The 24,244-nt window shown below is 32.2% G+C and overlaps 3 protein-coding genes and 1 long non-coding RNA gene across 6 annotated transcripts; 1 reads left to right on the plus strand and 3 right to left on the minus strand.

Moving 5' to 3' along the window:
* Nucleotides 1-2,470: 2,470 nt before the first annotated feature.
* On the minus strand, nucleotides 2,471-7,435 carry LOC113716835 (MLP-like protein 34). The gene is made up of 4 exons (XM_027241325.2): nucleotides 7,234-7,435; nucleotides 6,663-6,925; nucleotides 3,351-3,570; nucleotides 2,471-2,973 (listed from the first exon to the last, which is right to left on the minus strand). The coding sequence occupies exons 1-4, from the start codon at nucleotides 7,418-7,420 to the stop codon at nucleotides 2,708-2,710; spliced, it is 936 nt and encodes a 311-aa protein (XP_027097126.2). The 5' UTR covers nucleotides 7,421-7,435; the 3' UTR covers nucleotides 2,471-2,707.
* A 5,839-nt stretch (nucleotides 7,436-13,274) lies between these two features.
* On the plus strand, nucleotides 13,275-16,361 carry LOC113716182 (protein ALP1-like). Of its 2 annotated transcripts, none has more exons than XM_072070283.1 (3): nucleotides 13,275-14,779; nucleotides 14,888-15,113; nucleotides 16,331-16,361. In XM_072070283.1, the coding sequence occupies exons 1-3, from the start codon at nucleotides 14,252-14,254 to the stop codon at nucleotides 16,336-16,338; spliced, it is 762 nt and encodes a 253-aa protein (XP_071926384.1). In that variant the 5' UTR covers nucleotides 13,275-14,251; the 3' UTR covers nucleotides 16,339-16,361. The 2 variants fall into 2 exon arrangements, with proteins under 2 accessions (XP_071926384.1, XP_027096275.2); XM_027240474.2 differs by lacking the exon at nucleotides 16,331-16,361 and adding an exon at nucleotides 15,209-15,800.
* A 168-nt stretch (nucleotides 16,362-16,529) lies between these two features.
* LOC140016692 (uncharacterized) lies at nucleotides 16,530-21,454 on the minus strand. Of its 2 annotated transcripts, XR_011822891.1 has the most exons (3): nucleotides 20,667-20,988; nucleotides 19,699-19,772; nucleotides 16,530-16,919 (listed from the first exon to the last, which is right to left on the minus strand). It is a non-coding gene; the product is annotated as an uncharacterized lncRNA (long non-coding RNA). The 2 variants fall into 2 exon arrangements; XR_011822890.1 differs by lacking the exon at nucleotides 16,530-16,919 and having other exon boundaries at nucleotides 19,504-19,772; nucleotides 20,667-21,454.
* Nucleotides 21,455-22,006: 552 nt separating this feature from the next.
* LOC113715783 (MLP-like protein 43) lies at nucleotides 22,007-22,970 on the minus strand. Its single transcript, XM_027240084.2, has 2 exons — nucleotides 22,708-22,970; nucleotides 22,007-22,488 (listed from the first exon to the last, which is right to left on the minus strand). The coding sequence occupies exons 1-2, from the start codon at nucleotides 22,901-22,903 to the stop codon at nucleotides 22,223-22,225; spliced, it is 462 nt and encodes a 153-aa protein (XP_027095885.1). The 5' UTR covers nucleotides 22,904-22,970; the 3' UTR covers nucleotides 22,007-22,222.
* Nucleotides 22,971-24,244: the final 1,274 nt, after the last annotated feature.

The raw sequence follows: 24,244 nt of genomic DNA on the forward strand, positions 1-24,244 counted from the left end.
ACTTGGGTGACACAGATTTTTCTTGGCCAGTAGAAATAGACATTGATAATTTGAGAGGTTAAATGAAATGTGCCAATATCAATTTTCAATATAAGAGTATTTTCCTATCTTTCTATTAATAGACTTGTCCTCATCTAAACCTAGAGATATGTCCACCAAGTCCTACTTGGGTCACGGTATGAGATTTTGTCGGTTCGGAGGAATCGATGTTGATAGTTGGATAACATGGAAGTCCAAAAGATTACGTGGGCTTGGCTTTGATCACTATTCACGGCATGTGGTGATTCCTGATCCGTGGTTGTGGTTGCAATCAAAGTCAAACTCATCTAAATTGTTTATTATAAAAAAAATTATTAATTACAAAAGATTTTTTTTTTTTTTTTAAATAAAGGATGCATTCTTTGGTTGGTTTTCAATGGATTTTACGTAAATCTGCAGGCTAATTGAGGTCCCTACCAAATAAATGGAAAGAAAATAGTCCGTACCATGTTGTGTTAATTTCCATGGCTTGGAGGGGTAGTTTTGACACCCACTCTACACATGATTCATGGCTTAATCAATTTGAGTTTACAGATATCCACTCAAATCAATTTGATATGACAGGAGACAAATAATGTATCACTTGATTTTTTTTTTTTTTTGTGTATATATCATATCTTGATTTTTTTTTATGTGTATATATCATATCACGATTGCTATTGCAAATTTTTGTTTAAAAATTACTTGCATATACAAATTCATCCGTGACGTGCATTTGGATTAGTCTATGAGGATATGGATCCAATTAGACCGACAGTTTCCTTTTCTTTTTTTTTTGTCCAATCAATGTTGTAGCGTCTCAATCCCTAGGGTTCTTAGTGATAAATCAAATTGACAAATTATTAATGTAACACATCACTAAAGTTGTGCAAGTTGTAACCAAACCATTTAATATTCTCAGACTGGCAACATCAACTGGTTAAACTTTTAATTCATCTTCTTGCTAGGAGACAAATTTTGCTTTTCTTCTACAATTCTAATAGAAATTTAATTTAATTTATCCACTATAGATAGTCATACAAACTGAGCTAACAATAAAAAAAGGAAAATACTGCAGAATGTACCATCTAAAACCACAGAGATAAAGAGATTCCGTAGCTCAGTCACAACATTGCACTTTTACTATGTTATTGTATAATTTTAAGAATTAGTGTTTTATACACCATTAGCGTAAAGTGTTTTTTTTTTTTTTTACATTAAGAGGTACAGATATATGATACATAGACAAAACGTGAATTTAAAGTTTGAATAGTGATGACGTAGCATTCATCTAAACCTACTTGTGTAAAAAGGGAAAAAAAACTTTACACTAATTGTGTATAAAAATTAATCCCAAATTTTAATCATAGTCCTTATAACGTAAATTAGATTAGAAAAGCACTTGCATATTTCTCTATCATATGCTTTACGCTGAACTAGTCTTTTGAGCATAATCATTATGCTAAAAATTTCTTGACAACATAATAGGGAAACCTGTGGAGTTTGATGAACCAACGGAGTTGATGAAAAAGAAATATTGGTCTCTTTGTCAAGCTCTGCAGAATTACAACGAAATTAACAGCAGAGACAGTGTGTGATCCTTTTACATGGCTTTCTAGTAAATATAACTCCTCAAACACAGCAATAAAAATTTCCTTACAACTTCGTAAAATGTAATAAAACTACCATTTGTGGGTCAATTTCACGAGTGTGCCTAAAATAATACCATAAAATTAGTTAGTGCGATAATAGACATGATGTGCTATTTATCGTATTAATTGCCTTTTCTTTTTTTTTTTGGTACAGGATAAAAGGACAAATCGTTAATGACTATCTTGTAGCTCTCTACATGTTCTGAATGAAGGATAATAATATCTTCTTTTGTGTGAAAAGAAAAAAATGATAAATCTTAAGGATGCATATGCTAAGTTCTATGATTCCCCTAATGCCAAATATTTGACAGAGACTAAGCCAACTAGTAATTAAAATAAGTTGATCTTGAGGGTAAAATGGAGGTATCAAAAATATTAGTTTCCTAGAAGTTCTATGAAAATTTCCCTGTTTAAGGTAAAAAAAAAAAAAAGAACCATGTTTATTCATCTACATAGCCTCATCATAACTTCAATATAGAAATCATTTGTCATGTGTCAACAATTCATGGTAGCATGTGTTGTATCAGTTACAGGACTTTAGGGCAAACTTTAGCTTCCTATAAAACATTTATGATTCAATGACTTTGGTGCACTCCCAAAAAAGATGTTCAAAGTAATTTGATTCAGCTTCGTCTTGATTAGATCGAGGAACTCAAGCCAATATGCGCCAACTCCCGAGTTGGACTTTCTGGTCACTTCAATGTTGCCCTAATCCAAATCTTTACACTAGGAAAATGAGTTCAACCAAAAAAATATTGCAGTATTAAACTGGCCTCTGAGAGAGGAATCGAGACATAAAGTTTTCAATACGTAGAAATTCATTAAACAGCTGATAATAATTACATCGATCGATTATTGGACCACACCATTAACATATGATATTATCATAACTCATAGGAGCAAGCACACAATCTATTTCAGGTTTGCACATGGTACAACCTTCGTCGAGCTTACATTTATTCAATACACTAACTGGAGATCTTGGAACTTCCAAACACACATGTTCGTGCCATCTATGATGACAATTTAGCACCCCTTCATTTGAGATGGTGAGTCTCAATATCCTTAGTGACATGAAGGCAAAAGTCCATCAGAGTATTTGGATCTGGGATATTGGGATTCTTTTTCTCATACTCGAAGGTCCATGTAACCAAGTTGCTTTTGCCATGGGCATCAACATGAACTGTTATGATGAAGGTCTTGTATAACTCCAGCACATCTCCTTCAATCACCTTGAATGTGATTGACCTCTTTGCCTCATCTATGGCCTGGATAACCTCTTTGGCCACTTTCTTTTTTCCATCTAAAAAAATTGAAGAATTGAACGAGAAGAGTGTGAAACTCTAAAGGTAAAAAAAACAAAATTCAGTAATTATTAAGGCCAAGAAAAATAAATTTTCCTAGTGGCCTCGCAACCATGCAAAGATTGTTAACATTTGACCTTTACTTGAACCTTTCAATTTTATCTTTCAATTTTTTTAGCAGGTGAGGATGAAATTTAAGAAATTACAAGAGGGACGAAGGTGTTGAACAACCAGGCACCAAGATCATTTGTGAGTTGAAAACTTTGCTCAAATAGATCTAAGCATTATACATGCATGCAGAATCATAAACAAGAAAAGATGGAAATATTTGAAAGGAACAACGAAAAGAAGGAAAATCAGGAGGAAATTCAGATACCGTGAGTATAATTCCAGAAGATGACAGATCCGACGGTTCCCCAATTACCATCATGCAGATCACAACCTTGAATATGAGTAGGGCTCATCGCAGATACATGGTGTGGTCTGTGCCTAAAAATTTCATGAAACACATCTCCATCGGATTTTATCTCGATTTGGTTAACGAGCTTACCAGTAAGACTCATTTCTTCTAGCTTTTTTAAGCCAAGAAAATATGACTACTGAAGGAAGAGGGGTGAGGGAAAGCTAAAGACTGAAGGGCCTTTTATAGTTGAGTTGTCTGCATTACTTAAACGCCAAAACGTCATAGTGTACTAAGGGCCAGCTGTGTTTGTCTCGTTTGAGTTAAAGCTTGAATTGGTTTAAGGAGCCATTTGGTTTGAATTTCACAGTCACTGTCATTATCTGTATCATAGGGTGATCAATGATAATAGATTTTGATGAAAACCCATAGTATATTTATTAATGTAAAATGGATTTTATAATTTATAATTTATATTATTTCTTTTTTTTTTTTCCATTTGTTGGAACCAGTAGAAACGATGGCATTTTTTTTCTTATTTTTACATTTAAAGAGAAAAAGATAAATAATTAAAATGGCATTTTGTTTTCCAATTTTTATATTTAAGGAGAATAAGATGGGTAATTAAGATGATTTCCTAGTGAAGGTGATTAATCACAAAACCCATAGAAGAGGCCTATCATTCCCATTAGCCTCAAACAAACATCATATATGGGTGTAATTGAATTTGAAACTTGTGTTGAAACCCATTTACTGAACATCCCCTAATTTTTTAATGGATTGGGTTGTGTGCCTTATCTAAAGACCAAAAAGTCTCAACTAGGGTATTCACGGTAAAGATTTTGTTGCAAAAATTTCAATAACAAAAAATGTAACTGACAAAATGTGTTTTGCGCATTACATTTATCTATTTCTCATAACATATTGCATAGACATCATTAGGAATGCAAACGAGTCGAACCGAATCAAGTTTCGGCCTAATCGAGCCAAGGCTCAACATAATTTTATGAAACTTCAACTTGAGTTTGAGTTCGAGCTTAAAAAATAAAAAATAATTTTATTTTTTAAAAATGAATAAAATAATAATTTTTAATAAATAATAAAATATTAGAAATATTTATATATAATTTTATTATTAAAATAAAAATAATAAAAAAATATACATATAATCAAGCTCGATCCTGCTCACGAATTAATGAGTTACCATTCAATGGGGGTATTTTTGGAGTTAACCCCATTAATGAGTTAACTCCAAAAATACTCAACAAAGAATGGTAATACTTGGGCATTGATTGGGATCCCATAAAGTGGAAATATATTTTTTTTTGGTAACATCAAAGTTAGATCCGGACCGGATTTGTCGGTTCGATTGGTCCGACTGTGAATTGATTTTTTTTTTCAAATTGGTTTGTAATATAAAACTGATTTGATAAAAACCTATCGAAACCACAAAAAATCGGTTAAACCAGTGACCTAATTCGACTGGTTGATCCGGTTCTTAAACTTTTCTTTTTTCTTTTCCCTAAACATAATTGAGTTACCTAAATTGTAATATTTTCATTTATTAATAGAAATAAAAAAAGTCACCCATTTAGTGTAAATATCAAAATCACTCGCTTTCTTAAATGATTTTTAAATCAAGATGTATTCATTCCTATGATCTCATTAATTTAGCATTGTGATTCCAATTTGCATTAATTTGTTTTAATTTAGTTTTTCAAGTAGTTTTGGAGAATGGACATATTTTAACCAAGAATTTACATTTTTATATATAATTATTAGGTGTATATTTGATTGCATGTCTAATATTTTTGGAACATTTTTCATGATTGACGAAATATAACCAAGAACTTAATTTCAATATTTCTGAAACTTATAAAAATATAAAATAATTATAACATCATGCTGATATCAGCAAATTTTTTAGAACGGTTCAATTGATCTAACCAGTTGACCACCTCTGATCAAATAGTTTAGCCGAGTCGCTATCGGGTCCGAGTTTAACAACATTGGATATCATTTGGTGGTGCATGATTTACCAATCCATCAACCAATTACGAGCACTACAACTAAAGTACTTTATTTTCTTGGCATGCATTGCAATTGCACTTTTATTTTATTTTGTTTTGTTTCTGGGATATAAATTATCCTCAAAAGTTGTACTTTATTCTAGTTGGAGTAAAATATCATCAGCGCTAATAAAATGATTTTTGTTCTCTTTTTCTTTTTTTTCCCTCTTCCCCACGAAAGCAAGTAAATTTATATTTTAGAGAGAGGCAACAAAATCTCCCTGTATTATTCCATTTCTTATTTTTATTCAACTTAGATCTAGCACAATGAAATCAAAGATATGAAAAGATACATATAAAAAAAAAGCAAAAAAAAAATAGAGGGAAAGACAAATCTTGCATTATGAAAAAAGTAAACAAATAATACTAATATAAGAACAATAAGAAAAGGAATAACAAAATAGAAGGCTTATTGGACTTTTCATAGATGTATTGGGTTAATATTAATAATTTTTTTTTACATAGATAATTTGACATTTGAGCTACTAGTCTTACCCAGATAAGTTCCAAAGTATGTTAATTTTGGACTTGAATCATTTTTACAATCCCATATTCTATACAAAGCCAGAAAGAGTGAATTCTTTGAATCAGTACCTAGTAATTTTACTTAATTAACTCCATGTGTATAATTTGGAACCAATGTAACTATAACTGTCTGAATAACAAAATAATTAGTTTAATGTTTATAGTACAGTGTAATCTTAACACATGATCGGCATTCTCCATTATTTTCACGGAGTCGTGCCAACAACACTAGGCACTCCATCTTTTACTATCCCTGCATTTTCGTGAACTTTGTCCATGAATAAGAAGCTTGCATGGTGTTGGAAATTAAGAGTTAAATGTCAATGTCACTACATTTCATGAAAAAAATACCATCGAAGCTAAAACCTCCAGGATGAGGATTTTATGTAAGTAATGAAATCGGTTTTATGCATGTAAAAATACCATAACAACACTTAGGCATAAATTATAAAGCCCTCGTTTTATTTATGTTGCACAAAGATTCTTATAACAGATGATAGGCTGGTTACAGAATTACTAACATACCAAAACAGTACAACAAGAAAACACACAATTACTTGAGTCTTTCACATTGGACATGCCACAATCTTTTTCATCAAGTTCACATCCTTCACAACATACGCTTACAAATATAGCAACTTGTAATCAAATTTATGCTTCATATGATCATGATTCGGAAATCATAGGCCCTTCATTTGAGATGGTGAGTCTCAATATCCTTAGTGAGTTTGGTGGCAAGGTCTGCTATAGTTGTTGGATCAGGGACGCTGTGATTCAATTTCTCGTACTGGAGGGTCCATATAACCAAGTTGTTTTGACCATGATTTTCAACCTGAACAGTAATGATGAAGCTCTTGTACAACTTCAACAGGTCTCCTTCAATCACCTTAAATGTGACCGACTTCTTTTCCTTGTCTATAGACTCAATTATCTCCTTCGCCACCTTCTTTTGTCCATCTGAAAAGACGTGAACAGTGGAATTAATTAACCAATAGATTAGGTACTGGATTTTGAAGCCGAAAGGCATAATTTTAAACGGCCAAAGTCTCGCCAGCGCAACTTTAAGCAACGTAGACTTGTTGAGTATTTAAGAATGCTTGACCAACTTATAAAGCAATTTAATGCTCTTCACGACTTGCATGTAGCAGATATAACAAGAAAGATTGACAGATTTGAACTTTGGAAGGAAAACCCCCAAAAAAAAAAAAAGTATTAAAATGGTAAAAGTAAATCGATGGAAAAAATGGAAAGAATCAGAAACTTACCGTGAGTATATGTCCAGAAGATGATAGATCCTACTGTTCCCCAATCACCATGATGCAGCTCACAACCATGAACGATATCAGGGCTTATGGAGGACATTTCATGTGGTTTGTTTTTGAAGAGCTCATGAAACATATCTCCATTGGACTTAATTTCGATTTGGAAAACCAGTTTACCAGTTAGACTCATTTCTTCAGAGATCTATTAACCAAGAAACGAAGACTGATGAAAGCAAGGGGTTAAAAATGGTTTAGGCATGAATAATTGAACATGAATTTATATCAATGAGAAAAAATGCTGTTTTCTTTTCGTTTGTTTACATGTCGCTTTCGCACTATCTTACTTCATAGATCATGCACTAGTGCAATGTACTATCATTTATTAGATACTCTGACTATTTTAGAATATAAAATTTATATGGATATTGTTATAGAATTAGTCTGGGGGCTATTTGATTCTATACAAGAAGTTTTGCAATCCGTACTGTTAGTGATGTAGATTTTTCGCTTTAATCCAAGTAAAACATACAAAGGATTCTTCTTCTTGCTTGGGAGAACAAAAAGTTCTAAAGAGAAAAAAAAAAAGAGCAAAAGCCCTTTTGCCATCCCCAGTTCGGAAGTCTTAGAGCTGCCCATGGAGTATGGAAAATACTTAGATTAGCAGTGCAGCCATCAAAGATCCATATCACCAATTGTGACTACTTACATGGCAACATGGTTTGTAAATAAGCTCATAAATCGTGGATCGTTCAAGAATTTTCCATAAAGTATAGAGGCTTTGAATAGGCGAGCAGTAAATCCTAGCCTATGAAATTTGGACAGGATATACAGTTCATATGTTTAATTGTAGCAAATATATCTTTCATAAGTACTTCATTTAGGTTATGTGTATATGGTATGGGAACTAAAATTGCCATTTACACACTTTCATGAATTATTTTCAACTTTGGTGACGCTCGATTCAATTTGTAAACGATTTTTATGATCAAACAAGGTAACTTTTTGTTTCGAAGAAATAGATCTGCAATCTTACTAAAATTCTTTGGTCATACTTAAACTGTTAATCTAGTATAGGGACTTTTTAATGTATAATACAGGGTTCAAGAAATTATGAACAAAAAAATACAAGTGATCGAAACAAATAAAGCACTTACAAAAAAATAAATTAGGGCAAAATATATTTTACACCCTTATGGTTTAGCGATTTTTTACATAACCCCAATATAGTTTCAAAAGTTATACATAATCCCTTTATACTTTAAATTAAAGTATCAAGATGACGGAATTTGCATTCCATAATGGAACCAATTAAAATGTCAAAAGTATTCCTATGTAAAGTTAAAAATTATTTATTAACTATGAGGGGATTATATATATATTTTGAAAACCATAAAAGGGTTATATGATAAAATAGTAAACCATAAGGGAATTATATGGTAAAATATAAAACCACATAGGGTTAGAGTGTCATGCATATTATGTTTATATATTTTGGTAACTTCAACCATTTTTTTTAATAAAGGTAATTTTGGCATTTTCATGGGTTCCATTACAAATGATTATTTTTGTTATTTTGATACTTTAATCAAAACTATAAGGGGATTATATATAACTTTTGAAACTATAGGGAGGTTATGTGAAAATTTGCTAAATCAGAGGGAAATAAAGTGTATTTTGTCCAATAAATTAAGTAAAAGTTAAATAAGTAAAATATTTAGAAGCCAAGGAGGCTTTTTGCCTAATGATTAAGATTAAAACTCTAGAAATTAGAAATCTTAAATTAAGATCTCCCATCTCTCCCTCACGTCTTAATTCTCACCCCTCCCCAGATAAAAAAAAATTAAAAAAATATAAAATGTCATTCCATGGAAGTAATTTGTTTGGAGCTCATTCTTCCCATGATAGAGTTGAGCTTGTGAATCAGTGATGCATTACATCTCTACACTCCCCAACACCTTATTGTTTATCTATAACAGTCATGAGTCTTTATCTAGAGACAGCAGGAAGAAAGACAAGTTAGAAGATTTGCCAAAAATGAATATTAAACCTTGTAATATTCAGCAAGGGGTGCAAAATATTCAGAGATGCATGATTGACAATACATAACTTGTAAATGCAGAATTCCATTAAGCAAATATTATCAGTAAACTCATAATTAAGCAAATAAAGTAACAATGTGTCCACCATCCTCAGATCTTTCTGGGCCACAATATAATCGCCCCTCGAATATGATAGATTACGAGTTATTAATTATTCTTAAACTGTTTATGAGTATAATATTCTCGTAGAAGTTACTGTGCATTAGGATATAATTATCCACTCAATTCACTGTCAATTGAATTTTCTGCTTTCCAATTGATTACAGAATTTACATATACAAATCACAAATAATTTTTATAAGTTTGTAGCGATAAACACTAAGGTGCCTCGATGATATGGCCACTCTTTGGAAGGATCATCTCCAAGATAGGAGAGTACAGTCTTATTGCCATTGACTAGTCATGATCACCAAGATGAACAATACATGGGCTCTTATTTAATTGATAAGATCCAACAGCTTTATATGTCTGCCCTTCAAATTAATTAATGTACCCAAACAATTAAATGGTAGTTGCTAGGCATACATTTGTGGCTAGTATACATGGCAATGGGTTGGCTGAAAATCTGTGATATATATATATATATATATATATATTCCAATTACAATTTGTTGATACATGCCTGCACAAGTTTAAAAAATGAAAAAAAATATATATATATTTTTTGTGTAGGAGACCAAAATCAAGACACATAAATAAATTAAAAAAAATGACTTTCAAGGAACAAAACTCTTTTCCTAATGCATGACACCTGATAGAAAATGACTTATGTATTTGTGCTGATTGTCCAAGGAAAAAATAAAACTAGGTAAGAGAGGGGCAAGACAAGGAAAAATTTCATGATATACCAATACTTCTGCTAATCGGCACAGCAGGGCAAGGATCTTAAGAATGAATATATGAATTCAAATTCAATTATTCAAAAAAAATAAATAAATGCAAGACTAAATCGAAATGAGACCTCATAGTGTAATAATATCTGTCAGGCCCTGATTCTCAATATCTGTCTCTTCAATTTACTCTGCAAACTTATTTAATCACATTCTTATGAATAAGTACTCCAAACAGTGGACTGACCTTTGAATCAAAAGGTAACTGATAAAGAATGCTATGAATCGATCAAATAAATCAACATATAACTAATTTATTGAATTAGAGGAAACAAAGTTTTCCAAGCCATCACAATCGATGTCCGCCAATAATTCAGCAGACAATCTGCCAGCAGAAATTTATGAATCGATCATACCAAAATTATCACTCAACTTATTTCGTGCCCATTTGACTAAACATTGTATAGACAAAAAAAAAAATCCATGGCCCGCAATTTTATTTGATATATTCACAATGTCATTTTTCCCCTCTTTTACTGGCTTTGGGCTTCCTTTTTTATATATTTTCTTGACAACAACTCTTATCACACGTATCATGGCATTTTTATTGAGCTTGACGTCAAATAAATATTCATCATATCCTTTCATTGGATGCGACGGCAGAGAAATTGACTCTATATTATTACTTCGTGCTTGAAGACGGTAAAATAATAAGATTTAGATAAGCACAAAAAAAAAAAAAGGAGAAGTTGGTCTACTACTAAACTTTGAAATTATCATTCATCTCTTGAATTGTAACACTTTCACAATAAAAGTTTTTATCCTTTTGGACAAAGAATAATGCCACACCAACTTCTTATCTGTTGCACTTAAGGCGCTAAATAGACGAACCCAAAAAATAAATGCTAAATGAACGTATTTTCTAGCTATCTATATCTATCTCCATGTTATTATGATATCCAACAATTTGCAATTGTGAGGTTAGCTACAGCCTGTGGTGCGTATTTTTTTGGCACAATTGGTGGTTTCCTTTATTGTCACTAGTCATAATAGAAAAAACAACTCACTCATGTTTGGATATATTATTACTTGAAAAAAAAAAATTATACTTGTATCAGAAGCACATTTTTTCATTTTATTTTTATCTTTCGAATTTTTTCTTTATTTCACAAACTTTACATACATTGTTATTAAATTCAGCCCATATATCAACCCAATTCAGTAACTAGTTCAATGGGATATTGGTTCAACCCAGGATTCACTGATTGACTCGATGGTTGTATTATATAATAAAATAATGTATTTGGATTATTAAAAATAATATAATCATTTAACAAGTTGTTGAACCGCCAATTTTTTGAGATTTTACGAATTGAATTGATAAACCATTGACTAGTTAATGTGCTCCTCTCTTAATTGATCTAACTACTTACCTAGCCCGATTAGGTAGCTAGTTCACCAAGTTGTCTAGTTGAACCTAGGGGTGTAATCGAACCAACTCGCGAGCAGCTCGGTCAAAAATTTGACTTGAACTCGGGTTGACCGAGTTCGAGTCTAATTCGAGCGCCTCTATAAAGCAAACGAGTCGAGTTCGAGTATTCAGAAGCAACGCTCGAGAGCTAGTCGAGTCTTATCGAGTTTTTTAATTTTAATTCTTTAATATATTATTATTATAAAATTACTCTTATATCCAAAATAGTTATTGAATTTACGAAATGTTTCAAGTCGTATAAAAATTTTAAAAGAGCAATAATGTCTTTTCACTAAAAAATTATCAAGAAAATGAAATTTTGTAGCTCGATAAGGCTCAAATTGACTTGAACCCATGCGAGTCGAGCTCGAGTTCTACGAGCAAGTTTCGAACTCGAGTTCGAGTTCCAATAATACTACTCGCTCGAGAGTCGAGATCGAGTATGGCACTCGATTACATCCCTAGTTGAACTGTCAAATTGTGTCATGATTATATCATAAAATGTACTATAACAATTATTTCAAATAATATTTCGAATAATGCCTTCATCAAATCTCCAAACAGTGACTTTCGACTGACTTTCGAGCCCATTGTTGTTGAAGCATACAATTCGTTGTAGGAACTATCCCAAAAAACAAAAAGAAGGTTGGAACTATTAATTCAGGGAGGATAAATCAAACAAAAACAAAAGTATAGATTTGGTCCACGTAGGCAAGATTAGATATGACTGGTAATTGCTACAGCTACCGAAACATCAATAGATAGCAACATTTCAAGATTTGATAGTACAATCCTATCAATTGATTACGAGGACCGTCGATTGATAGTAAATTTTTCCGTCATTTTTGTAACATGATAAAAATTTTCTACACAGTATACAGTAAAAGAAAAACGCCAATCTATGAGTGAAGACTACTCGTGAAATATGTAGTACAAGAATTTGAAGTTTTCTACTTTTATCTGTCGGATTTTTGCTTTTTACTTTGGTGCATTTGAATTGTATGTTAATGCAGGGTCAGTTAGCTAGCCATGAAGAACATATAATAGCACTATATGTATATAAGGTATTTGGATCCTACTTCTGATGTAAGGGCCAAATTGGTGAGTAATATCTAAGTACCGTGTAACTGATTTATAGTTTCAAGAGCATATTCTAACTTTCGATAATGATCGGAGTCGAAACTATCCAAACTTTATTCTTACAAAAAACGAAACATAAGAGGAAAATATTTTTCACGGAAAACCTGACTTCTTTTTGTAACGAGCTTTGTAACGAAGAACTCATTGTTCTATATGGCGAAGTATCCATTACGGCACTGTATTATGCACCACAACCTAATTTATGATGTGCTTCTGCTTCTCATGCTCTTGGTCTAATTCTATTTTTTCTTCACGAGATAAGAAAAACAATTCCCAACGTAGACATGAAATAAAGTTAAATTGAAATGAGTTACTAATATGTTTGGTTACAATCTTTTAATATTGAATCGATTTCACACATCCGGGTATCTAAGTTTAACTTATTTTATGTTGTTTTAACATTGTCTGATTTAGATGCACGATTGTAATGGAGGAATTGAGAGTTAAAAAAAAAAAAAATGGTTTCACTTACTGAGGGGCTGCTTGGTTAAAGGGTTTGGGAATCAAATAATGGAATGAACCCCTTATTTGTTGCTTGGGTTAAGTCTATTGGAATGCAATTTCTGGAATCATTTCTAAAAAATCGGACTTTCACCATTCCTGAGTAAATTGGGAGGTTTTGGACAAAACCCTCAACTCATTCCCGAGCAAAAACATTTATGACGAACCTACCCTCTTTTTTTCTTCATTACACGCCGCATCTTCTGTTCTTCTTCTTCATCAGATTTTCTACCTCTTCTACTTCACCGGTTGGACAACCATAAAGATCAGTGGCTTTCGACTCTCCTTGGACAACGAATTCTAGAGTTGAAGAATCTTCTACTAGGGTGAATTCCTTGATCCCAGGTTAGTGGATTACAAACTCCCTTGCCTCTGCAATTTTCTTTTCGTATGCAAGCTTTTCTCTTTCTTCTTCTCTGTTTTTTCAGGCTACTCACTGGGTAGCTGAAAATAAAGAAGAAAAGAAGGGAATCTGATACAATAAAACTAACTAGACCAAAATTGGTTGTAATACATGTATTTGAATTCACTTACTTCAACAAATACATTATTTTGTTCTTTTTTTTGGTGAGATAAATGTTAATGTCACTAGATTTGTCATTTTTATGGTTTTAATGTGTTTTCTTGGATTACGCATTCAATGGAGGTCAATCAATTCTTGATCTTTTGGTTATTTGATCCGTGAATACTGGTATAGTTTGGGTGGGTTTCTACATGCCCTGTACCTGTTTGTAAAATTGTCTGCTTGAATAGCTTTCAGTTTCATAGTTATTCGTACATTAGGATTTCAAGTTTCAACCATCAATTTCATTTGTTTATGCTTATTTATATCTATACATCATTGTGTTTTCGGATGTTTGATGCATGTCTAGGCCCTTTTAATAAGATCAATTGATGTTTAATGCATTTGAAGATTTTGATGCCGTAATCTAGTTTGGTGAATACTTACGTTTGGTTGTCATATTGTTATGTAGACAAAGATGCCACGTTTGCCTATTGAAAACAGAAGACGCAAAAAATATCGAGGGCAAAGCCAGATTTTATCAGGAATGATAATGGTTGTTATTGCACTGTTTATGATGTGGTACCAGTTAATATTCATACATCTCAAAAGTAGAAGACGCCAAATAAAATCAAAAGAAGAAAAAGTCACTGAGCGCATGCAACACTTATTCAATTTGACTAGGGAGAGTGATGCTTATTGTATTAGCGAACTTCGTATGGATAGACGAACATTTGGGATATTATGTGAAATGATTAGAGACACTGGAGGTTTGAAAGCTACAAGAAACATGTCAATAGAAGAAATTGTTGCCATGTTTGTATATGTTTTGGCTCACCACAAGAAAAGTAGAACAATTTGTGGTCTATTTTGGAGAAGTAGAGAAACGGTGAGTCGTCAATTTAATCTTTGCCTCCTAGCAGTTTTGAAATTGCATACTATATTACTTAAGAAGCCTGAGCCTATTACCGAAGATTGCACAGATGAGAGATGGAAATGTTTTAAGGTAATTCAAATATTAAAATACAATCATTTAATAAAATGTATGTTTTCATCTAAACTATCCAATATAGACATTTTAACTCATTTATATTTTTTATTTTTGTTAAAATAGAATTGTTTAGGTGCCTTAGATGGGACATTAATAGATGTGACACCACCCACTGAACAAAAATCAAGATACCGAACGAGAAAAGGAAGTATTGCAACGAATGTATTAGGGGTTTGTTCTCCTAATATGCAATTTATCTATGTCTTGCCTGGTTGGGAAGGTTCGGCACATGATGGTCGTGTGCTTCGAAATGCTATCTCTAGACCAAATGGTCTTAGAGTCCCACAAGGTAAACATATATTGCAGTATTCAATACCATTCAATCAATTTTTTTTCGAAAATAAGGTAGTCTAGTATTAATTTGTACATGATTGAATTTTGAAGGTTGTTATTACTTGGTGGATGCTGGATATTGTAATGCTGATGGATTTCTTGCCCCTTATCGAGGGCAAAGATATCACCTTAATGAATTCAATGGTTATCGACCACAAAGACCAGAGGAATATTTCAACATGAAACATTCTAAAGCTAGAAATATCATAGAAAGATGTTTTGGATTGCTAAAAGGAAGGTGGAAGATTCTAGCATCCCCTTCATTTTTTCCAATTCAAACACAAGTGCGAATAATTATGGCATGTTGTCTGCTGCACAACTTGATAAGGAAGTTCATGACTTTTGATCCACAAGAATTACTACAAAGTGAAGAAAATGAAAGTGAAGATGAAGACAGTGATGAAGAAGTAGAGTGCATATCCACTATTTTGCCAAGTGATCAATGGACAAATTTTAGAAATAATTTAGCACATGAAATGTTTGACAATTGGAGGGCTGGACTTAGTATTTAGCTATGAATGGATGTTTAGCTCTTAGACTCATTAAATTTGGATTGACATTTGATGTACTCTTGTAGTGGATTTGTGAATTAGATTGACACTTGATGTATGTTCTTTTAAATTTGGATTGACTTTTAATTGTATGTTCTTTTATGTGTTTTGTTATATTATAAATTTCAGTTATATGCTATTGTGTATCAAAATTAATTGATATATATGGGTTGACTTCTAAATGATAGGATGGAGAATGATGAAATTGTACGTGGAAGAGGGAAAAATAAATGTTTTTGGACTGGTGAAGAGGTAAAAGTGCTCATAGAATCATTGCAAGAGTTGGCTTGTGATCCAATGTGGAAATCAGATGGAGGATTTAAAAATAATTATATGAGCGAATTGCTTAAAATTATCTTGCGTAAGCAACCTACTTTTACCAAACAAGTCAGCCCACATATTGAATCAAAAGTTAAGTGGCTGAAAAATAGGTTCCATGCAATTGTTGAAATGTGCAAAGAAAGTGGTTGTAGTTGGAATGATGCTGAGAAAAAGATTTCTTGTGAAAAACAGTGGTATGATGATTGGTGCAAGGTAAGAAATTGATTACTTTTTACATTCTGATATGTTCTTTTTCAACCTTTTATTAAGATTATCATTTATCTTTCTATTCTATCTCTAGACTCATAAGGATGCGAAGGGCCTTTGGGATGTTAAATTTCCTTATTTAGGAGATCTTGAAATTGTATATGGAAGAGACAGAGCCACTGGAAATGTTGCTGAAGATTTTGCACAAGCTGTCCAAGATATGGAAGATGTCCAAAATTTGGAGGAAGGACATGAAGGACTTGATGCTATGTCAAACTCGGATAATGATAAGGTAGAAGAAGATGAAGTAAATTCCATAGAGCAATCAACTCAACCAAGCTCAACAAGTACAAGAAATTCCAAGAAACAAAAGAAACAATCCCCTCCCATTGCAAATGTGTCAAAAAAAATGAAATCTGCATCAACAACAAGGGGTGATCTTGATGCATCATTGCAACTTCTCACCAGCAAATTTGGAGATTTCGTGGAGGGAATTCAAGCTAATTTCACAACTATGGCAGCAGCCATGTCAAATGAGGATAAACGTGAGCAACTGGTCTCCGATAGAAGAGATCAAGTTGTTGCTGAGTTAATGAAACTTGCTTTACCGAGTGGAGATGTAATGAATGCAGCCGACATACTTTCGGAGCAGATTTCCAAGCTTCATGTGTTCTACAATCTTCCTGCAGAAATGAAACGACAATATGTAATTAACCTCCTTTATCCTCCATCTACTCGCTGAAGTAAAATTATTGTTAGCTGGAAAGTGATGATTTGATGGCAATTTCTTTTTGTTATGGTGATTGTTAGATGGTTATATGATTAGTCTTTTGGAGATTGTGGACATTGAATGGCACTCTCGACTGGATTAGACAATTGACTTGTATTTGGTATGGTTAGCTTTTGTGATTTGAGTCTCCTTCTTTTGTTCATATATGTAAGGAGAGATCTATTTCATATCATTATCTAATATAGGAACCACAAATGACTTGTTAATGGAGTAAATTTCCAAAAAGAAAGAGTTTTTAAACTAACTTCCTAAAGGCTGGCAATTTTTAAGTCTCTTCCCCAAGGGTGAAAAACACATTCAAGAAATGTGTTCTTCCAAATAAAAATGCAACTTTCAAATACGTTATTTTAATTTTCGTAAATTTGTTTAAATATAAAAAATTGGTTAAATAGCGTATTAAATACAAAACCTGCTAATTTCCTATAAAGAGCTGGTATCTTATAAGTAATTTCTTTTTTTTTTTTTAACTTTCACATATTTAATTTATGTTAAATACAAAACATACTAGTTTTCCTTTGGGCGCTATTTAATCAATTTTTTCCATAAAGAATTGGTATGTTTTCCATAAAGAGTTGGTACAAAACATACTACAAAACCTGTCAGTTTCCTTTAAAGAGCTGGTATCTTATGGGCAATTTTGTTTTTTTAACTTTCACATATTTAATTTATGTTAAATACAAAACATACTAGTTTTCCTTTGGGCACTATTTAATCAATTTTTTCCATAAACCTGGTACAAAACCTGCCAGTTTTCCATAAAGAGCTGGTATCTTATGGGCTATTTAACCAATTTTTCATATTTAAATAAATTTCCAAAACATAAAATAGCGTATTTGAAAGTTGCGTTTTTATTTGGAAGAACACATTCCTTGGATGCATTTTTCACCCTTTGGGAAGAGACTAAAAAATCGTCACCTTTTGGGTGATTGTTTAAAAACTCCTTTTTTTGGGAATTTACTCCTTGTTAATGCAGCCACTATATTTATTTTCTGGTATTAATTTTTTTATTATTTATGATTTTCTTATGTTTTATCAAAAAGTTAATAACTATTGTAGTTACAATTATGAAATGTTAATTTGTCGTATGTGTAATTCTTTTGTTTTAGAAGAATTGTTATATCAGGGGTAAATTTGGAATTTAATTGCATTTAATTCCGAAACACTCATCAAACCAAGCATCAGGAATTGGAATAATGCTAATTCCAATGTGTGAACCAAGCAAGATATCGGAATGAAAAGTTTTAATTCCAAAACCAGAGTCTATGATTCCAATTACAATTCCAATTCCTAAACTTGAACCAAGCACCCCCTGAGTTTCTCTTCAGCTACTGGATTAGTACCCCAAAAAAAAAAAAAAATTCATTATGGGCTTTTGGTTTTATAATTCGCCATTGCAGTATGTACCTGAAATTATGCACCTTCCCAAAAAGTCCAAATCCTTCACTCTCATGGGCTTTACCTGGGATTGTTCTAAATTTTTTTAACTTCCTTATGTGGATGCTGAACAAGTAGTAAAGTACAAATGAAGCATCTTAAGACCATAGAGGTATGGCCGTTAACAAAAGAAATTCGAAGGAACATATCATTTTGGGTATGAAATAGGGGTTTACATGAGTCTACTTAAACTAAACATGTTAATGTTCAAATTTGATTGATTAGTTTATTTGCCATACCGAACTCAAATAAGCTTTTATCATACTGAGATTGAGTATCTTGAATTTTTACATGTAAATTTTAAGTTTTACACCAATTGAGTTAGATTCCAATTGAAGTCGAAACTTTTCTGAGCAAAAAATATGATTCATATTTGGCTTGATTAGTTGGTTACTTAAATTCAAATGAGTTTTTACAGTGCCAAATTTGATTGGAATACTAAGTAGGTAATTGTGGATGATGCAATGCTTGGAATAATACTTGACCCTATTTGAAAACCTAGGCCCTATTTGACAACTCAAATCAGCACTTAAAATTAATAGATTCAGATTTTAATATATTCAGATGCATTTAATAACAAAAAATAGAACTTTTGAATTAATTAAATGACACTAAATTTTTTGGGTAAAACTTGTTCTGAAAAAATAAGTAATAAGCTATTGGGTTATCATTTAATGTGATATATACTTAAATTTATCAAATTTAGTATTTAGCAGTTCAGTAATTTAATAGATTTAGATTTCAAAGTTTAGATTTTAGTTTTCAAATTTTAGTTTTATTAAACACGCCCTTAGGAAGCATTTCTATAAATATTAACTTTCCCTTTATTAAAAGGGAAGGTAATTGTGTAATTCACAAGTTGGCAAACTTTAGCTTCAAACTTGTGAAACTTTGTGGAAGGCGTCCTTCCGTCCTTTGATTAGTTGGATTAGCCAAAGATGATATAGGAGCTGTTGCTCCAATTATGTAACTACTTTTTCCAATGGCAATACATTTCAGTTGTCATTTGCAAAAAAAAAAAAAAAAAAATCTTTCAGCTCTAATTGAGAGAGAAATAAAGTTTTATAGGATTTTACTCATTAAAACAATTATCGATAAATGGAACGCTGAACTTTGAAGCTCGATGTTTATACAGAATGAACAATCATGGTTAAACAATTCACAAATGTTTGATAGGTATCAACATGAACAGTTGCGATGGAGGTCTTATATAACTCCAGCACATCTCCTTCAATTACCTTAAAACTGTACTAACTTCTTTTCCTCATCTAGCTCCGCAATTATCTCTCCTTTGCATATCTCTGTTTTCCATCTGTAAAACAAACAACAATCCGGTAAATGAAGCGAAAGAGTATAAAGTCACATATAAATCAATTAGCATATATAGAGAGCAAGACCCCGGGGTGTGTGTTTGCGTGTGTTTGGTATTTTTAACATATGATTACAAGTAACGATGATATAACCACTAGAGTCAGCTCAGAGGTTAATGAAGAAGAGCTCTTAGAGTTTTCACCGCTGTCAGGTTCAAATTCACAAATATTGGGATAAAAACTAGTATCTGACAACATAATTTGTCTCTTGGATGGGTAAAATATATAACTACATCTTTCTAACTGTACTGATCCTTGCCTTAGCTACAGTCGCGAAGCCACACTATGCTGAGGGGGGATATATAATTGGCCCCCCTCAACTTTACAAAATTAAAAAAAAAATAGTTTTGAAACTATTAAAAATATTTATATTTTTATCATAAAAGCACCTCCTCAATTGTGAAAGGTACACGTTTTCCTCTACATTGTCTCCCTATATTATGAGAAATTTTCATTCTCCTCACATTAATTATCTTCCTTAAACAACCAATTTTTAAGACGTACTTCCTATAATACAAATGTTTTAAAGCTATTAAAACACAAAATTGTTAAGGACTTGAATAAGAAATAAATTCACAACAGAAAAAACTCACAATAAAAATATTATCTTTAATTAAATTTCTCTTTACATAATAATGACATTATCTTAGGTGTATAATATTACCCCCACTGGCTTTAGGTCCTAGCTCCGCCAAAAATTGGCCATATCTTTTAAAGGGGATAACAACATTCCTAGTCATTTCCTCACTTCTGATACTAAAACATAGATAAAATACAGTAAATTTTGGAAGAAAATACCAATGGAAATAATGACGAAATTAAATCCAAATTTTTACCGTGGGTATAGTTCCACACTTGCATGGCTCCTACAGTTCCCCAATCACCATCATGCAATTCAACACCTTGAACAATTGACGGGCTCATATCGGATATATGATGTGGTTTGTCTCTAAAGATCTCATGAAACACATCTCCATTCAACTTTATCTCGGTTTGAGAAACCTGCTAATTACCAGTTAAACTCATCTCTTCTTAGTTCTGTTAATTAACCAAGAAAGGCAGATGAAAGCAAATACTATCATTGAAAAGACTACAGGGATATATAGAGTCAATTGTCAGGGATACCATTTTAAAAAAAAAAAAAAAACAAAGAAAGAAACGTGATTGTGCAGAAATACAAGTTGGGCACTTTTAAAAGGTCACAATTTCCAAATTTGCACGCAAAAAGAATTTTAACTTTATCAAGGTTGGTGATGCATCCCTCTCGATTTTAACTTTTCAAAACATGGAAACTATAATATCTGAAACCTTAATTTAAAGATAAACCATTGATGATGATTGGTATTATCAGGCAGACAAGGGACATATTCAAGAAGTTGTACAATCACACACAATTTTAGCTACAAGATGTAGCCGACCTCTAATGTATTTGTACATCTTGCTAGTTAGCATAGTGAACATTGTCAGACATTCAAAATTGTGTTGGCTGAGCAAATGTTAGCACAAAATTGAAACATTATTTTACGTAGCACTATTAATAGATCTTTTATTGGCATTGAGCTATTACGCAGTTTGAGTCACATTTTGTACAAGCACTTAATTATAACTGAATGTGTGAAATTGACATTCAATACAAACTTTTGTCTTATATTGAATTTGAATTCTTTAACATGCAATTAATACAAAATTTCAAATTTAACTGAATTCAATTTCTCGTAAATCATATTTAGTATAAAATCCTAATTTTAACTCAAAGTGACATTCAGTATAAGCTCTTAATTTTATTTGAATTTGATTTTTCAAATGTCACTTTCAAAACAAACTATTAATTTTAAGTAAATGAGATTTCCTTATAGTCAGATGCTGTACAAACTCATAATCTTAGCTGAATTTGATCGTTAATTTGTCGAAACTTGAAGTAACGCATTTGATATATGTAACATATTTGTGCATTTGATATTTGATCAATGTTTCAAAGCAGACTTGAGTAACATATATATTTGGAGACGTACTGATTTATAAGTCAATATTCCTAGCTAGTCAATCCATTTTCAGGATCTTAATCTTTTTTTTTTTTTTTTTTTGTGTTTGCTGATTCTGTTTAGTTCAGCTAATCTTACTTGAAAGCCAAGGCACATTGAAGAAAGAAAGAAAGAAAGAAAATTATACACAAATATTACAGCACAAAAACATTTTAGGCATCAAGCCATCATTTTATTTATAAATATTCATTGTAATTAGTATATCAAACACACAATCACAGCCACAACAAATTTAATAAAGCTCTCACCAAGCTTATAACATGACATACATAACCTTAACAAGCTTTTGTTTCATACTCACACCATTCTATCTCTTATTATTATTCAACTACTGAAATAACCATGCATGTTCATGCCTTGACAAGTGAAGCATCCACGTCTTTTCCAGCATGAATCAGCCAGTGGAGGTACTTAGTTGGAGCAGGCTCATTCTCATTGATATTCTCATACTCAATTGTCCATTTGGCATAGTTGGACTGGCCTTTTGGAATAACTTGTAAGCTAGCCTTGTAGCTCTTTAATTGTTCCAAAATGTGTCCTCCAACTGCTTCTGCAGTGACAGTCTTGTTCTCTTCATCCACCGTAAGCCTTTCTTTCAGAGTCTCAACTTTTCCATCTGGGCAGTAAAATATTTATCAAATTAATCCATTATTATAGGGATATTCTACCAAATTGGTGGCAGAAAAACATGAAGTTATGATGCATATCATCTTGAAATTCCCAGGAAAATCACCATAATATCAAACTGTTCTACAGTAAATTTTAAAAAAAAAAAATCATGCAACTCTAATTTGTAACTATCAATCTTACAGAGTATAGAGTTGGTTTTTGTTACCTATTGCATAAGTCCAGAGCTTGACAGAGCCCTTAGTTTTCCAGTCACCTTGATGAACCTTAACACCATGAACTTTGTCGGAGCAAAGATTTGGAAGTTTGTGTGCTTTACCACCAAAGCTCTGGAAGAACTCATCAGGATCAGACTTAATCTTTATCTCAGCTTCTAACTTTCCAGCTAGAATTGGACTAGCCATAATTGGTTGTAGTAATGCTGAAAAATCGCTGTGCACCTTTTCCTAGTAAATGCTCTACCAACTAAACTGGCTGAACCATGATTTATAGAATCAAATTTTCATTTCACAGTAGCTTTTAGATTATTACGTAGATTAAGTCAACATTTTGTGCGAAACTGTTTAGCATAGATGGTTAATTGAGTGAATGCAAAACTTTTTGATGACAAAGCATGTTCTATTTGCAGTAACAAACTTGATAGTTTTATTAGAGAGGTAAAAAATGTCATACCATTTATTCACGTGGTAAGTAGACGAAAAAAGGATTTTTTTTTCCAAACTTTATAATGTTTTTGGGATGATTGAAAAGGGAAATCAGAGTATGTTGACAAATTGTTTTTTTTTTTCCTTTTTTAATAGGTAGTCACGCGTATTGTTACAAGAATGGAAATGAAAAAAAATTATTTTGGCCCTTCAAATCAAGAAATTGTACATTTGTCCGCTTCATGAATGGTGAAGCACATCAGAAAGTCATCTTTTTTTTTATTCTTTTTTCTTTCTTTGTTCGATACTCAACAACACCATGGATACGCTCAGCAAAAGTCGCAAACGCCAAAATCTTGATGAAAGCAGCTCTTCAGCCATCATCATGTTGAAAATACTGCAAAACAGTAGTGAAGGGCATTGCATTCATGTATCAATAAGGCTACTTCTAAGACAAGAGAAAAGGATTTGAATATTTTCTTTTTAGCTGCACCAATCTAATTGTTTGCTAATTTTGGGCAATTGACTAGGATGATCATCTCATGCATTATCTGCATTTGATAATTGATATAGGTAATTATCTGCCAACGAATAAAACCAATTACACGGTTTAAAAAGGGAACCTAATTGGTACAAATTGAGATAGTTACGTTGACAACTACATTGTGGCATTGGAGAGAGGGTTGAATTAGATGATAAGTTAAGAGAGATTGTAAGTAAGAGGTTTAGGGTTAAAGACCTCCCACTTACAAGCCAAAAAAAAAAAGCTTCAAGGTGGCATAAAGTGACTAAAATGAAAGTTCAATTTAAAAAGTGAGAACTAATGCCATAATACAGAGTAACAACTTCAAAGTGGCGGTTGCTAATAATTGTCAACATATACATGCAATATTTATTGAAACCGAGGACCAATTGGCATGTACAGGGATAAAGATCTTACTAATCAATTGATCCATCTGATTCGATTACATTCTTTATCTTTATCTTTTTCTTTTCAGAGAATTGGAATTTTCTTGCTGTAAATCTTTTTACTGCAGCAGATATCTAGATGCTCCCCTACAAGCATATATATTAACCCTTGAACTAGCCAGTCCAGGTTTT

The sequence above is a fragment of the Coffea arabica genome, chromosome 11c (assembly GCF_036785885.1).
Source record: "Coffea arabica cultivar ET-39 chromosome 11c, Coffea Arabica ET-39 HiFi, whole genome shotgun sequence".
Lineage (NCBI taxonomy): Eukaryota > Viridiplantae > Streptophyta > Magnoliopsida > Gentianales > Rubiaceae > Coffea > Coffea arabica.